Source organism: Nestor notabilis, unplaced genomic scaffold, assembly GCF_000696875.1.
Source record: "Nestor notabilis isolate BGI_N333 unplaced genomic scaffold, ASM69687v1 scaffold14595, whole genome shotgun sequence".
In the NCBI taxonomy this organism is placed as follows: Eukaryota; Metazoa; Chordata; class Aves; order Psittaciformes; family Psittacidae; genus Nestor; species Nestor notabilis.
In genome coordinates, this window is record NW_009928946.1 from 2,182 (window position 1) to 17,802 (window position 15,621).

General features: G+C 57.8%; 1 protein-coding gene across 3 annotated transcripts in view; it reads right to left on the bottom strand.

Annotated features, from left to right (window-relative positions):
• Positions 1-2,359: 2,359 nt before the first annotated feature.
• Positions 2,360-15,621, bottom strand: part of NDRG4 (NDRG family member 4) — a 13,710-nt gene continuing 448 nt past the window's right edge. The window contains exons 1-15 of one of the 3 annotated variants that reach the window (XM_010014769.1): positions 11,002-11,094; positions 8,885-8,990; positions 7,431-7,551; positions 7,085-7,147; positions 6,829-6,889; positions 6,478-6,564; positions 6,343-6,399; positions 5,714-5,817; positions 5,210-5,266; positions 5,063-5,114; positions 4,404-4,451; positions 4,144-4,179; positions 4,006-4,057; positions 3,259-3,297; positions 2,466-2,620 (exon numbers count right to left, since the gene is read on the bottom strand). In XM_010014769.1, coding sequence (XP_010013071.1) covers positions 2,466-2,620; positions 3,259-3,297; positions 4,006-4,057; positions 4,144-4,179; positions 4,404-4,451; positions 5,063-5,114; positions 5,210-5,266; positions 5,714-5,817; positions 6,343-6,399; positions 6,478-6,564; positions 6,829-6,889; positions 7,085-7,147; positions 7,431-7,551; positions 8,885-8,990; positions 11,002-11,022 — 1,059 coding nt within the window. In that variant the 5' untranslated portion in view covers positions 11,023-11,094. Of the gene's footprint in view, positions 2,621-3,258; positions 3,298-4,005; positions 4,058-4,143; positions 4,180-4,403; positions 4,452-5,062; positions 5,115-5,209; positions 5,267-5,713; positions 5,818-6,342; positions 6,400-6,477; positions 6,565-6,828; positions 6,890-7,084; positions 7,148-7,430; positions 7,552-8,884; positions 8,991-11,001; positions 11,095-14,958; positions 15,004-15,621 lie in introns of those variants that run through there. The other 2 variants (XM_010014767.1, XM_010014770.1) reach the window with 2 other exon arrangements.

Below are 15,621 nucleotides of genomic sequence, written 5' to 3' on the forward strand. Positions count from 1 at the left end.
CTGCTCACCCCCTGCCAGAGTTGTGCAGCCGAAGGTCTTACCTTCCACAGTGGGCACCCCCGGAATCTAATCTCCATGGGCCACAAGTGGCAGCTTTCCAGTCTCCATCCAGTCCGAACATATGGGGCACTTTGCCTGTGGCTGCCCTGAAGCCAAAGCACCCCATGGCTCCCCTCCATGGACACCCTGGGGTCCGGGGGTCCCTGCCATGAGCACCTTGGTCCCTCTCCCCCACCAGTGCAGCCCCTGATGGGGTTTGTGGCCAAGGTGTCCCCCTTGTCCTCCCTGCCCACCAGATCTCTGCAGACAGGCCCAGGATGAGCTCAGAACTGTTTCCCTGCAGCCTGTTGGAAAGAGCACAGCAGGTTCTTAACATCTTTATTAGCTGCTTGGTTGTTTTTTTCCAACACAGTAAATCCTCTCTACAGCAACATGTTAGTTAATCTGGTTTACATACTGCCGTCTCGTGAGTGCTGTGGCGTTGATGTCACTGTGACAAGCCCAGGTTGCACTCAGACAGGAAAACACATTAAATTCTGCTGTGACTGGGGAAAATAGGGAAAACCAACAAAAAGCAAAAGAACAAACCACCAGGGAAAACCAAACTGACCAACAAAACGAGGGTGAGGAACCAAAGGTGAGCACAGCCAGACCACCTCCAGGGGAACCACACAGCACTGCTGGGACAAGAACACAAGGGTGGATGAACCCAGGAAGGTCAGGGACTGCACCAACCCTTTTGTATCATGTATATAGGTATCTTTATATATATCATCTGGAAGGACACACTCAGAAGACAAGAGATCACAGCAGTATCTACAGTAAAAAGGAGCTACGCAGCTTTCTGAGTCACACTGAGAAGGAAGCACATGGCAGAACCAAGTGGGGGACTGATGGGAACACTGATGTTTCGGGGTTGCCATTTGATAGGGGAGGGTCAGGGCACGGGTCTTATGGCCAAAAGCCCTTGTACATGGGCTGGGAGCCCCACGCCCTTCACTGCAGAGTGGGGATGGGGCCTGGGGGCAGGTACTTTGGGAGCTGCTTCTGCTTACCCTGAAGGTGGCACCCCATGAGTCCCCTCCATGTCCCTGCTCAGCTCCCCCATGAATCATCATGAAGATCTGAACAGCTATTTTCCACTGCCTCTGGTGCGGGAGGACTCGGGCTCTGCAGAGGGCAGGGCACGGATAGCAGCAGATACTGGGTGGGTTGTGCACTGACACAGCTCTCCATGCCCAGCACAGATGAGATGGGCCCCATGGCTCGGGAGAGCCAAGCCCTTGAGAGACGCCCCACTCAGTGCACAGGCAAGATACTGGAGAGGTGTGGGGGTCAGGGTGGCCAGTACAGGTCTGGCCAGTTCTGTGGGCAAAGCCAGCCACTGGTGAGCTCCCCACATCCATGGTCATCCCACACTGCCAGCATCCTGCAGTGATGCACCCTGTGGGGCAGAGAGTGCTGACGGTTCCCAGCATTGCAGAGGGGGGTGGGAGCATCTCATCTTACTGCTCATGGCTGCACTGTGGTTACATCCACAGTCTGTGGTGAAACTGGAGGGGGATTTGCCATGTCGCATCCCAAACCCGGTGGCCTCCAAGAGCTGGAGGTGGAAGTGCTAGTGTGGCAGGGACTGAGTGAGTCTGGGCACAGAGCTCCCCTTTATCCCCAACCCCAGGGTGGTGGTGGTGGTGGCAGGTGGTGATTGTCCTTCTTGCAAAAAGGGACCAAGGAAGTGCCACCATGGGCAAGAGCATATGGAGAGGCTCCATGCCAACCTCCTGCCCTGATGGCTTCTGGAGCAGGGCTGAGCCCACTGCTTCAGGGCAGCCCTCAGGGTGCATGATCAGAGCACGGGGATACTTTGAGATGTGATTTCTCATAATGCTAGGCCAGCTGCAGGGCAGCAGGTCCTGGGTGTGCTGGGGATCATGTGCTAGCGCTCCTCAGGGAGGATGCGTGGGGAGAATGGGAGCTGCATCCCTGGGAAGGGCCCAGTGACCTCCCCCAGTGAGCACCACTCCCTGTCCCTGTCTTCCTTCTGGCTTGACCAGGTATCAATTGATATTGGGGCAACAACCTACCTCCTGTGTCCTCTCAATGTCCTGCTGTCCCATCCCATCCCACCATCCTATCCAAGCCTCACAACCTTGCCCCTACTCCCCCAATCTGTCCCCGCTGCCACCCACCCTCCCAAGCCAGAGCCAGGCCGATGCTGGGGAGGGTGAGGACTGATGCAGAACCACGGTGACCGCTGGATGGACCCAGGAGCTGGAGGCCAGGATGCAAAGCCTCTCTCCTTCTCTGGTACCAGACAAGGGGATGAGGCCAATGGCCAAGAAGACAAATTGACCCCGAAGAAGTAAAGGCCCTGGTGGAGTATGTTGACAGGGCAGGCGGGTGCTGGTGGTATGCTGATGGACAGGAGATGGCTCTGGAGAAGACGCTGGTGGCAGGTGTGGACCTCAGCACGATACCTCCATGGTGTGGTTGATCTGCCCCACAGCCTCGGTGCTCTCCGAGTGGGTGCAGGCACGCGGACGGGTGCCGTCCACTGAGCTGGCGCTGGTGAGGGAGGCCGTGCGGGAGCGTGCCAGACGGGTCATGCTGGCAGATGGCACTGCACGGGCACACAGACATGAACGGGCTGCTCAATTCCCTCCAAATTCTAGCAGGATCTGAGCCGACAGCGATTCACACAAGCAAAGCGACAGGTCCCACTCCCCAAGGTGAATGACAACACAAGGCACAAGCTTGCAGCATGCGGTGTTGTGGCAACACAAGCAAGCTCCAGGCTGGCAAAGGACAGCAGGGCAGGGACAGGGGCCTGTGGTCAGGCTGCACACTGGGAATGTCTCCTGGGAATGCAACCACTGGGCATGAGGCAGTGGGGACCCTGGTCGCCATGCTCCGGGCAAGGAGTGAGCCGGATGGGAGATCTCCAGGCCCACCAGAGTGCGTGGGGACAGTGCCAACCCTCCTGCAGCCAGGATGCCCAGTGGGCTTAGCACCTGCCCAGCTGGAGGAGGGCACAGTGGGCACTGCCAAGACTTGCCCACTTGGTGAGGGATGTCTCTGAATCTCATTTCTCAGCCCCCAGCCATGGGTCAGGGGGCTCAACTCAGGCAAAGTGGAGCAAGCCAGAGGGCATCTGCCTGGGAAGGGCCATTCCAGCACCCAGGCTGCTCCCAAAGGTGCCCAGGCAGCTTGAGGGCACAGGCCAGGCGGCACCATGCAGCAGCAGGCACTGAGCAGTACCTGAGCCTCCACTCAGTCGCCGATCCTTCAGGTGGGCAACTGACAGCGGTGGGGTGTGAGACGGGCGGGGAGGGCAGAGAAACACCATCAGCAAGGCTGGCTGCTCTGTGGGGCCAGGAGCCCCCCAGCCCCACGTGTGCATGCACACGGACCTGCACATCTGCACAAAGACCTGCACACACGTGTGTACATGGGCCTTCAGTGTACACACACACAAGTATGCACGCAGACCTGCACACACACACCCCCCCCGGCATGTGCACAGAGACCTGCACACACAGACACGTGTGTGCACACAGACTTGCAAACACACATGCATGTGCGTACGCATGCACAAGTGTGCACACAGACCTGCACACATACATACATACACACATCTTCATGGACCTACACACACCTATGTGCACACAGACTTGTACACATGGACTCTGTCTGTGTATGCACACACAGCCCCTGCTTGAGCACGCTCACAGACACGTATGTGTGCACGCTTACAGAGAGGTGCTGTCCACACACATGGGTACACACAGAGCCCTTGTACACACGTCTATGTGCATGCAGAGCCTGTACATCACACTCCCCTATAAACACATGGATAAATACACCACGGACACACATGCAGCTCTCCCTCAGGATGGGAACACCAGGGTACCAGGCTTCTCTCCTACAGCCAGGTCAGCACACACACGCACACACGGGCACACACACATGGGCACACTCCAGCCCCATGCCCAGCCCGGCACTCACTGTAGCCCATGCCCTGGAGGAAGTACTTGAAGGCCTCGGTCAGCTTGCCAGGCTGCAGGAGAGAGCAGAGGTGAGGGACAGCACGAGGGCCTGTCTCAGGCCCAGTATACTCAGTTTGGGGACACTGGGGGGGCTCACCTGTGTGACCTGGGGCAGCCCACCAGAGTCAGCCATCTGCAGAGAGAAGGTCCTGGTTAGTTTAGGAAGGAGCTTTGCCACCCACCCTGTCCCCTGGTGCCCAGGATGGCACTGCTGGGGCCACCCTGCTCTCCCTACACCCTCTAGCCCCAAGGCCAGGATGGACCTGGAAATAGGAAGATGGGGACACCCTGCCACCCTGGGGAATGGGTACCTGATGGGCAGCAGGGACCTCTTGGCTGCCCCTGCCACCAGCCTACCTTCAGGAAGGTGGTGTTGGTGGGATCCAGCTTGGAGTTACACTCCACCTGTGAGCAAGAGGGGTGATATCAGCAGCGTGGGGTGCCCTGAGCCGGGCAGAAGTTGCCCATCGGTAGTGCCACTGGCCCATGGCACTCTAGTGGCACATCCCACCTCAGCCAGGTGGAGACAGGGAGACAAGCCCTGAGCCCACAGAGATGGACAGAGGGGACCTTCCTCCGGCCAGGCATCCTGAGTGTCACATGTGTGTACAAGCACAGAGGTACACATGCTGGAGGGTGTTGTGCATACAGTTACACATTACATAAAAATGTGGTCACCTGCACAGAACCTGAGGCTGGTTGTACAAGTGCAGACCACTACATGGGTGTGCACAAGCACATGTGCGTGCCAGCAGCTCTTTGGGTGCCTGTGGCCAAGCGGGGAGGGTGCCTGTGTGCCAACACACCTGAGTGTGAACACTGTGAGTGCATCTGGGCATCTGAGGAAGGGAAGGTTTCCAGGTGTGTCACCATGTACATGCATACATGAGCAGGTAGGTTTGCACATGAGCATGGTCCTGCACACGGGAGCTCATGTGTGTCCGAGCAGGCAGCACACGTGTGTGCTCATGTAGTGATGGGTACTACCACCCCGCAGGCACTACCCCATTACTCACCACCCCTTCTTCAGCAGGTGCATTGTCTCCGACCACCAGCATCACAGGGCAGCTGAAGTGAGAGGAGGAAAAAGCACAGTCAGAACTTAGCCTGGGAGGACTCCACTGCCCTGGGACCTCCCCATGCCATGCTGGTGCAACTCCTACCGCAGTGTCTTGGCGTTGGGCACAGTCCCAGGCCGGTTGATATCCAGATCCCTGCGGCTGATGGAAGAGAAAGATGGCAAGTGTGAGCCCATGGGCTGGTGCTGCCACTGATGCCATAGCACAAAAGCTGCGGCACTGCTAGCTCTGGAAGGCAGTACCCAGCCCCACTGCCCCAGCACGCTATGGATGGAGAACCTCACATCCATCTCTGCAATGACCTGAGCAGGATGCATCACCCAGTGCAGTAACGCGGCTCCCAACCCCTGCACGATGGGACAGCATCTCTGCCCCCTTCCCCTTCTGCACCTAATGCAGCAGGAGGCCAGAGGACATGCATCCATGGCTGCAGGCTCTAGGACATGGCAAAGCTCTGGCACGGGTACCATCATTCCCGCATCCCTGGCCAGTACCAGCAGCCAGCTAAGCACCCAACAGGGCCAGGGCTCCCACCATCACTGCAGCCTCTCACCCTGATGCAGATGTGGGGCAGCGCAGGGCACTCACCTGTTGTACATGTTGAGGAAGAGCTGGAGGTTGAACTGGTTCACCACGCTGCTGATCTGCTGCCGGTAGCTCTGCACCAGCTCCGTGTTGTTCATCAGCTCTTCCTGTGCCATCAGGGATAGGCATCAGGGCAGGGATGAGGATCAGGGCAGGGGATGGAGATGGAGACAGGGATAGAGATCAGGGCAGGGATAGAGATCGGGGCAGGGATGGAGATCAGGGCAGGGATGGGGATCGGGGCAGGAACAGAGATCGGGCCAAGGATGGGGATCGGGGCAGGGATAGAGATGGGGGCAGGGTTGGGGACTGGGGCAGGGACTTCCTGGTGCCATAAACACACCTCGCTGCCCCCGGCCTGCCCATGCCGTGCTGGACAGTAGGGCAGAGAGGGAGGATGCTGGGCCATGCAGCGGGGCTCGGTGGAGCTGCAGGCAGGATGTGGGCATGAGTCACACACTTGTCAAGGCTAAGCCTCAGATCAGGCAGGAGGGATACAGGCAGGGCTTGACTAACCCCATCCCTGTGGATATGAGGCAGGTCCAGTGGCACGTGGCAGGGCACAGCCCACAGGGATACAGGGTGAGGGGCTGGTGGTGGGGGACCATCAGGATGCGTCAGAATCCCTTTACCTGGCTGAAGAGGTGTGACAGGACAGTGTCTGGCAGTGTGCTGGTGAGACCAGAGAGCTGTGGAGGGAGCAGAGGGAGTTATGGCACTGCTTGGCTGGCTCCTGCCCCAGGGAGCGGGGTCAGGGCTCTGCCCACCTTGGCAGCTGCCCAGTCAATCCAGCCTTTGCCGTTGGGGTCGATGTTCATGAGGACCAGTCCTTCGACCAGGTCAGGGAAGATGAGCTGCAGCAAGGAAGATGGGCAGCACTCAGCACGGCAGGGAGATGTGCCCAAGGGAGCCCCTACCAGCACCACTGCCCACTGCACTGGGGGCAATGGGAGACCTGTGGCAAGTGCTGGACACAGTGGCCATGGCACTGCCATCCCAGCCCCCCATTCCTCCAGGAACAGCTTGCCCAGGGGTGTTAGCTTCTGCTCTTCCCCATTGCCCTGGGCTGACACCAGCCACGGGCAACTCAGGGCCAGCCCAGCGCAGCCCCAGCTCACCGCAAACTTGGCCAGCACGTAGGCTCCTGCCCCAACACCAATCCCGATCACGTACTTGAACCTGGAAAGCAGAGAGGTGCATATGGGGGCCAGTGGACTCCAGCACAGGTTCCCTGGGGCACCCCTCCACCTGCAGCGTAAGGACACATGCAGGATGCCAGCTTACTGGGACACCTCCCCAGCCCCAAACCACTGGCCTTTGCCCATCTCCCTGCCCATCACCCCCAGCTGGCAGCGTGGAGGGGAGGTGACTTACCCGAAGTGCTGCACCACACTGGGGATCATGGCAGCCAGCTGGTCCATGGATGGGTACTGGTACCTGCAGCACAGGGGGCACAGGATGATGTTATGGGATGCAGAGTGGGAAGGCTGGGACAGGGGTAGCTGGAGTAGGCAAGGAACTGTCACCCATCCACAAACCACCCCACATGGCTGCCCCGGACTTTGACACAGTTCAGACACCTGCAGGCAGAGCACGACTGCTCAGGCAGCAGCAGCCTGTGGGCAGGAGGGTGACATCCCAGTGGGCAAGGGAGGGTGACATCCTGGTGCAGGGAGGTGACATCCTGTGGGCATAGCAAGCCCCTGAAGCTGGCACCTACCCCTGAGGGAACTGCGACGCTCCTGTCTGCTGGCCCGGTGCATCCACATGGCACACCACAAAGTGCTTTGTAATCTCCTGCATGTCCTCATAGTTGAAGAAGGTGTTGAAGCAAAGCTTGTCTGTCAAAGGGCAGGCAGGGATCAGACATTAAACGCCCTGGCACAGGAGCCGGAGAGCATGGAGAGACGTAACCTACCCTCCCGCACTGTCCTTCAACCAGGAGGTGTCATGTCACCAAAGCCCTCCCATCCTTTCCTGCCAGGTTCCTCATCCGCACAGCCACTGCTGGCCAGGCCTGTATCCCTGCTGGTGTTGGGAGGCATGGTGATGGATGGACAGAGCCAGAGAATGAGGAGTTAGGGATGAGCCTTGTCAGCTTGGAGGGATGTGACTGGGGGCTGCAAAAAACCCTGGGCAGCAGGATCAGCAGCCTGGGGCATTATCAGCCCTATCCAAAATACCCAGCAGGTGCTCAAGCAAACATGGGGTTTAAGAAATGGATGCAAATCTCCCTGCTTGGAAACAGTCAAAGAAACAGCCCTGGTGCTGCTGTGGACAGGCCACCACTGCTGCAGTGGGATACAGCCATTGCCAGGGCTTGGAGAGGTTCTGCCCCATGGCACCGGTGCCAGGACACCACTCCTAAAAGGTGACGGAGAGGCAGGTTGTAAGTGCCATTGCAGCCAACATGACGCATCCCTGGGAGTGCTCATTTCCACCCATGGTGACTCAGCCTCAGCTACATGGAGCGGAAGATGCTCCTCCCCACACAGGGCACTGGGCATCCTGGCTCATCTCAGGGACACAGCCCATGGTCTGGGCTGCAGGTCCAATCACAATCACAGAACCAACCAGGTTGGAAAAGACCTTTAAGATCATCAAGCCCAACCATTCCCCAGCATTGCCAAGGCCACCTCTAAACCACGTCACTAAGGCCCTCGTCCACATGGTTTGGGAACAATTCCAGGGACAGTGACTCCACCACTACCCGGGGCAGCCTGTTACAGTGCCTGATCACCCTTTTGGGGAGGAACTGTTCCTAACGTCCAGTCTAAAACAGCACAGAATCCCCACATCCAGAGCCCCAGCTCAGGTCCCTGCTTTCCTACTATTCCCGTCTCCTTCAGCCCTCACAACATCCCCCCTAGTCCATGCTCTGGATTCCTACAGGCATGCGGACCCATCCAGCACCCCCTGTGTCCCACCCCTCCTGGTGTGGCGGGGTGCAGTACGGCAGCCAAACACTCCTGGCCTGGGCTTTGGATTGTGCTGAGCATCCAGACCCTTCTGGTGCTTTCAGATACCTGAGGAGACACAATGCAGCCTGGGGACCCTCCATGGGAGGAGGCAAAGGAGCTGAGCTGGGGCTTTGGCTGACGTCCTGCACCCAGTGCAGCCCCAGGCTTGCTCACCACTGCCCCTGCACCCCATGGCCCAGGGATCTGCACTCACGGTTGAGGCCCACGTCATGGTATGTCAGGATGGCTGGGCGATTCCCCTTGGGAGAGCCCCGGATGACCACGTGCAGCAGCCCATAGGGGGTCTCAATGTCATGTTCCTGGGGGAAGAGAAGAGATGGGGTGATGCCTGCCCACCCCAAGACACCCTCACCAGTGCTTCCCTGGGCAGTTGCGTCCCATGGGAGCACAAGGGAAAGACAAGAAGCCATCCTGAGAAGATCCTCAGCTTTGGGCATCCCTGCGGTAGCAGAAGGAAGGTAAATCACAGGGAAGGAAAGTGAGGACTTGGAATAAGATAATGAGATTTGGACAATGGTGCATCATGAGATGGGATTGTAGGATGGGATCAAGGAATAGAAGTTTGGGATGGAATGGGGTAGATGGGATGATCCAAGACAGAGATGAGGATCATGGGACGGGACAGGCAGACCACAGCATGGGACAGGAGATCTTCAAGGGCCTGAGACTGAGGGAGTTTGGCAACAGGGTGGGGATGACAGCATGGCCCAATTGGCCTGGATTCGTTGTACCTGGGACAAACAGGCAGAGGTCGGACCTCAGACATTGCCCTGGGAAACACTGCAGCCTGACCCTGAAATCACAGCTAAAGTAACTTAAACCCATCTTGGTGTGACATGGCTGTGCACCCATACAGAGATCAGGGCTGCCCTGTGTCTCAGTTTCCCTGGCTGGGAAGGCTCACTGCCATTGTCCCCAGCCAGCAAAGGAAACTGAGGCTGTAAGCCCAGATGCTGCCTGGGGACAAGGGAGCAGGGTCCCCTCCAGATGCCCATCCCTGATAGCCATTGACCTCGAAGCCAAGATCTTGTGGGTGCAGGAACATCATGGGCTGGGCAGGGGGTGTTGGCACAGTTCTCACTGCAGGAACTGGCAGCCCCATGAATGGGCTGGCAGGAGGGGACGAGGTACATGGGTGCTCCCAAGGGTTATGTGCCGCGAAGGACTCTGAAGGACACAGGCCTGAGGTGGGAGGAACTCCTGAGGACATGGTCTCCTCACTGCAGTGCCTCCCTTCGCTTAGATCTGCTGTCCCCAAGGGGTTGCAGTGCCTGAGGGCAGCACAAGGGCTCTGAGGAGACAACACTCTGCTCCCCAAGGGCACCCCAACCCCAGCCCTCATCCACAGCTGCCCCTCCACTCTCCACGGCTGTATCAGGCAGCAGGCTATGAGCAAGGACATCCCTCTGCACCAATGGATGGGGAAACTGAGGCAGAGGAAGGGCCTGGCCCAAGGTCACAGAGCAGGAGGCATCCATGTAGTCTGATCCTGGGCACAGGGCTGCCTCTTTGCCATCCTCGTGCCCACAATCCCTGTTACAGCCCCAACAGCTCAGGCTGCATTCCCACCCCACATGCCCAACATGTCAGCTCCTTCCCCAGCACATTATGTCATTCCCCCCAACCCAAGCCAGGCACATCCCTGCTCATGGTGCAGCCTATGCAGCATTCCTGGTACCACAGCCCTGCCCTTTGCTGCAGGGATGCTTGCTGTGGAGGGGGTTGGGAGGATTAGGGATGCAGGGGATGCAGGCAGCAAGGAGTACAGCGCACTGACAACCCATGGCCCTAGCAAAAGTGGGGTGAGGTGGAGGGGGGTGTCACAGCACCCATAGGTACCTTGGGCACCCAGCCCTGTCCAGGTCACTCACTTATTGCTGCAGTGCTCAGCCTCCTCTGCACCAGCCTGTTGCCATCACTGCAGAGACCAGAAAGCATCCAAGAGATTGCTTCAAAACAGCAGGAGACCCTCTCCCTCTGCAGATCTGGGGTGGCGAAGGGGCAACCTGCCACCCATCACCCCATCAGCAGCCTCTGCACCCACACTCAGCCTGGGTGCAGCATCTTGGCTGGGCTTGGGGAGGACATGCTCAAGGACACTGCGTCCCTGAAGCCTGTGGCACATCAGGGATGCGGCAGCAGGGCTGCGAGAAGGAAAAGCTCCCTAGCAGCAGGTCCCCCCTCACTAACCCCTGCCTGCCCCACATCAAGCCCTGTGGAGCAAAGGTCCAGCCTCAGCAAGTGGGGGAGGTACTTGAGGCAAAACTCGGCGAAAAGGGAGAGCAGCGAGCACGGAGCGGTGGTACCTACCCCATCCCAGCACTCAGGCATGGTGAGGAACTGGGAGGACGAGGATGCTCAGGCAGGGTGGACCCAGAGCAGGGTCCCGGTGCAGGGCACAGCGGTGCAGTGGGCTGGGTGAAGCAGAGCTCTGTGCTGGCTCAGCCCCTCGCCTGGCTTTATAGCAGAGCCCCAGCCCTGTGCTAAGCCCTGCCTCTGCCTCCCTTCCCCCTCAACACAGGCTGGGCTCCATTGCAGGAGCGCTGTGATGGAGCCAGCACAGCCATTGGCTGCCAGCAGAATTATTCATGCTCCAATTGGCCCCAAATATCCTTGTTTATGAAGGAAAAAACACCTGGCACCATGCAGAACCTGCTCCATCTTCCCTCCTTGGGCACAATGGGACAGGCCAGGGTGCCTACGCACCCAGCACACGTGTGGCTCCAGCCACATGCAAACATGCAGTATCATGCTGGACCTGCAGCCTGCAGCAGTGCACACATACCAGGAACCACCCACACACACACTCACAGACATGGGCACATGCTAAACACACAGGAGAATGTCACCTCAGGCATGCGGTGCAGATGCATGCAACCATGCACATCCATGCACAGGAACATGCACCAACACAAGACACACTGTGTCATGTCCCCCTCTCATTTCTGTGTATGCAAACTTTGGGAGAATAAACACAACGAGTCACGCTGTAGAACACACAACCCCACAAAATGCTTGGGCATATCCCCACATGGGGGCTGGCCCATGTGTCTGTGTCGTTCCATGTTCCTGTACATGTATGTGTGTGGTCACATGCATATAAGGAGCATACCCACTGCATCCTTCTCCTTTGTGATTCCTAGGTATGCCATGGCTATCTCTCATGCCCGTGGATGCACAATAACCTGCACACATGCAGAACCTTGTGCACATGTGCACGGAGGGGCACATGTGAACATTGGCCAGATACATGTGTCACTTTACCCAGCCACACAACCATCCTACCCACTGTGGGATGCTGGCAAGCATGGGATGCACAGGATTTAGTCCCAACCTGGCCATCACCAGTGGCAGGTAAATAAAGCAGGAGAAAAGACAACCCAGAAGCGCTGAGGGGTCAGATCCCGTCCCTGGACCAACTCGTGCTGTGTATGCACATGCACATGTGTGTATTCCTGTGTGCATGCATACAAGCAGATGTTTTCTGCCCTGATTTCAATGAGGTCTTCCTGCAGCTTGCACCCATGGGTGGCCTCATGCCCCATGACAGGCAGGCTCTGGGTGCCATCCCCTTTATCCTGCCTGCTCCTGCCCAGTACAACTCAGCACAGCCACCTCCAGAAACACTCCAGCATGAAGCTGGACAACCATGGGTAGAGAAAGAGTGCCATGGTCCCCCAAAGGGGCTGAAGAGCCATGATCAGTGCTGGACCAGGACAGCATCCAATGGGGACCCTCCAGGCTCCCTGCCCACCGCAGGGATGCTCCATGCTGGAGCATGTCACCACCTCTGCATCCCCAGCCTGGCCATGGCTCGCTTCCACATCACAGCCATGGATCAGCACAGATGTGGGCCTCCTCCCATGGCAAAGCCCCATGAGCTCAGCTTCACCCAGCAGGCTTGTTCCCATGGGGTCTCTGATGTCTAATAACAGGGGTGAGCCCCTTTTCCTTGGGGAAAGCCCTTTCCCTGACCTTGCCTGCCCCAAACAGGCTTTCCTCTGCACTGCTTTGTCCTGCAGGGAGCTCAGAGGCAAGCCCAAGCTCCATCTCTGCTAAGGAAGGACCATGTGAGGAGTAAAGCTCAGTTTCCAGGGGGTCCTGGCACAGGTACAAAGCTGTTCATGGGTTCAGGTGGAATTTCTGCTGTGGAGCCAAAGAGCACAAGCAGCCACAGCCCCCAGGGAAAAGCTAGAGATGCAGAGGGGCATGACCAGGCAGAAAAAGACAGACAGTGGCAAAATAGAGGGAGAAGGGGTGGAAAAGCTGAGGTGAAGCAAGGCATGAACGGCTTGAAGGCATGAAGGGCTGCAGGGACATGGGAGGGCTGAGCAAGGCTCACTCCACTTGAATGGCACAGAATGGCATTGTCACCCCACTGGCTACGAGCCCATCTGCTGGCAGGTGGCCCAGACCTCCAGCAGGGCCAGGGCCACAAGGTCCCAGGGCAGAGGCTCCTGCACCCCGCATTCCAACAATTTGGCTTATTCCAGCAGCCCCAAGGGCTTTACTATGGCTGCTGTGATAATAGGGGATCCCTAGTCCCCCACACCGCGCCCGTAGGCCAGAGTATCTTGGCGAGGGAGCAGCAATGGCTCTGGGGAGGAGCAGAAGGATGACAAAGAGTTCAGCTGGGGCTGGATTAAATACCCCAAGATGAGGGAAAAGTGCAGGGGGGGGGGATAAGGGGAGGTTGCCCCTGCACAGCCTGGGGAGCTCATCCCATCCCACCATGAGGCTCTTGGAGGGGAAACAGGAGCGCTCAGGTCCTGGCTGGCTCAGGAATGCTGCTTTGGTCCTTGTCCAGGTCATTCTTTAGGTACCGAAGTGCATTGCTGGGGCATTTGCTGTCTGGTCCCACTCCACATCGGCACCAGCAGGGACATGAGTCAGTGTCATCGTGGGCCAGTCCCTGAAATACTGGCATGCAAAGGTTGTCCTGGGATAGTCGTTGCTCTTTAACATCCCCTGCACGCCAACCAAGCCCCGCCCTGGCACGGGCGAGTGAGAGCCATGCTAGTGCCCATGGTGCCTTCCTCACCCTCACATTACTGACACCAGGAGGGTTCATTTCCACTCCAGCTTTTAACAAGAACCCTGAGCAGGCAGAGCAAGGAGCAGCCCAGACCCACCTGTCCCCAGCATCTCCTCAGCTTTAGGGCTGCTGGGAACGCTGGAATTTGTCTTCTACCACTGCCACCTTTTAATAATTCTGTGGCCTCCAAGCAAGAAAGCGAAATCTCTCATTCTGCAAACCACCAGCCTAGCATTCTGATGGAAGTCTCTGCCCCCCACATGGCTGTACCTGCATGGATGATGGAGACCAAGCAGGCCGGCCCCAAAAGCCTGGGCACCACTTTGGGTATGCCAAAAGAGGGAACTGTGCTCCCCTGCTCCTCTCCAGGATGCATTAAATCCAGATTAATTTCACCCTTGCAGGTGCTGGTGTTTCAGTGCCAGACCTGGCTCAGACAGCACCATCCAAGCCCACCCTCCTGGCGGTCCCAGCCACTGGCAAAGCAGCAACATAGAACCTGAAGCCGGTCACTGGTGTCCCTTGGGATAGGGGGATGCTTTGGAAGAGGGACAGGCAGCAAGCTGAGGTCTGGCAGCCTCACTGCCTTCCCTCCTCATCTACTGGCACCCTGGTGTCTGTGGGGGGAGCCCAGTGCAGGATGAGCTTGGGCAGAGGTGTGATGGTGAAGACCACCAAAGCGGGAGCCTGCAAAAACTGAGCCCCACAAGCCCCGAGGCCACGTGGTGGTGCTCCTATAGAGAGATGAAATGGAAATACAAGGTGATCAAGTGCCAGCCAGGGAGTGGAGGGGCCCTGTTCTCCAAAAAAGGGGGCAACGTTGAAGCCCTCCAGAAAAGAAAGGCTTTCAAACATCCTTATGTAAGTGTGGAGTTGGCATTGCCTGGGAAACCACTGCCATGGCAATGGTGGAGGGGCTGGAAAAGCAGCTCAGCCCTCCTGAGAAGAAATCGACTCTTTCAAAGAGGTTTTGTCCCCGGCCGTTTGCCAAGTGCCTGCAGCCACATCTAGTGCCAGCACAGAGATGTCTGGCACCATCCCCTCCTGCTGGCATCTGCAATAGACATGCAGCCCCATGTACAGACACTGACCAGGCACTGTGTCCTCATGGAAAGGGGGGACAGCAGCACTCCTGTGTCTGTTCAGCACCCTGCAGCCTAGCCTTCCCTAGCCTCAGGCTGCCATCCCCCATGGGACCTAGGGTGGATGCACCTGCTGTGGCTGGTCCTTACCTTCCAGTCTGTGTCCTCTGTGGAGAGGAAGACATCCGAGTTGTCCTGAGGAGAGAAGGAGCCATTAGGGACAGAGACATCCTCCCTCCTCTCATCCACCTCATGAAACCCCCTGACACCATGAGCACCTGCTGCCCAGGGCAGCGCTGGCTGCAGGAGGACATGATCCCCACGCATGTGTACGCACACATGCACATCTACAGTATCCAAACACATGCACTACCTGCCAGTGTGTGCACACACAAGCATGTATTAGCATGTATGTGCAACACCTCCATGCACATACGTCTGTCAGTGTGCACTTGCAGTCCAGAACTCCTCTGCTCCTCTCTGGGGAGACCCCCCCTGCAGTCCTGCCTCCAGCTCTGGGGCAACAACACAAGAGGGACATGGAGCTGTTGGAGCAAGTCCAGAGGAGGCCATGGAGATGGTGTGAGGGCTGGAGCAGCTCTGCTTGGAGACAGGCTGAGAGAGCCGGGCTTTTTCAGCCTGGAGAAGAGAAAGCTCCTTAAGGGGAGACCTTAGAGCAGCTCCAGTGCCTAAAGGGGCTACAAGAAACCTGGAGAGGGGCTTTGGACATGGGCCTGTAGGGACAGGACAAGGGGGAATGGCTTTAACCTGACAGAAGGGAGATTGAGGTGAGATCTTGGGAAGGAGTTCTGC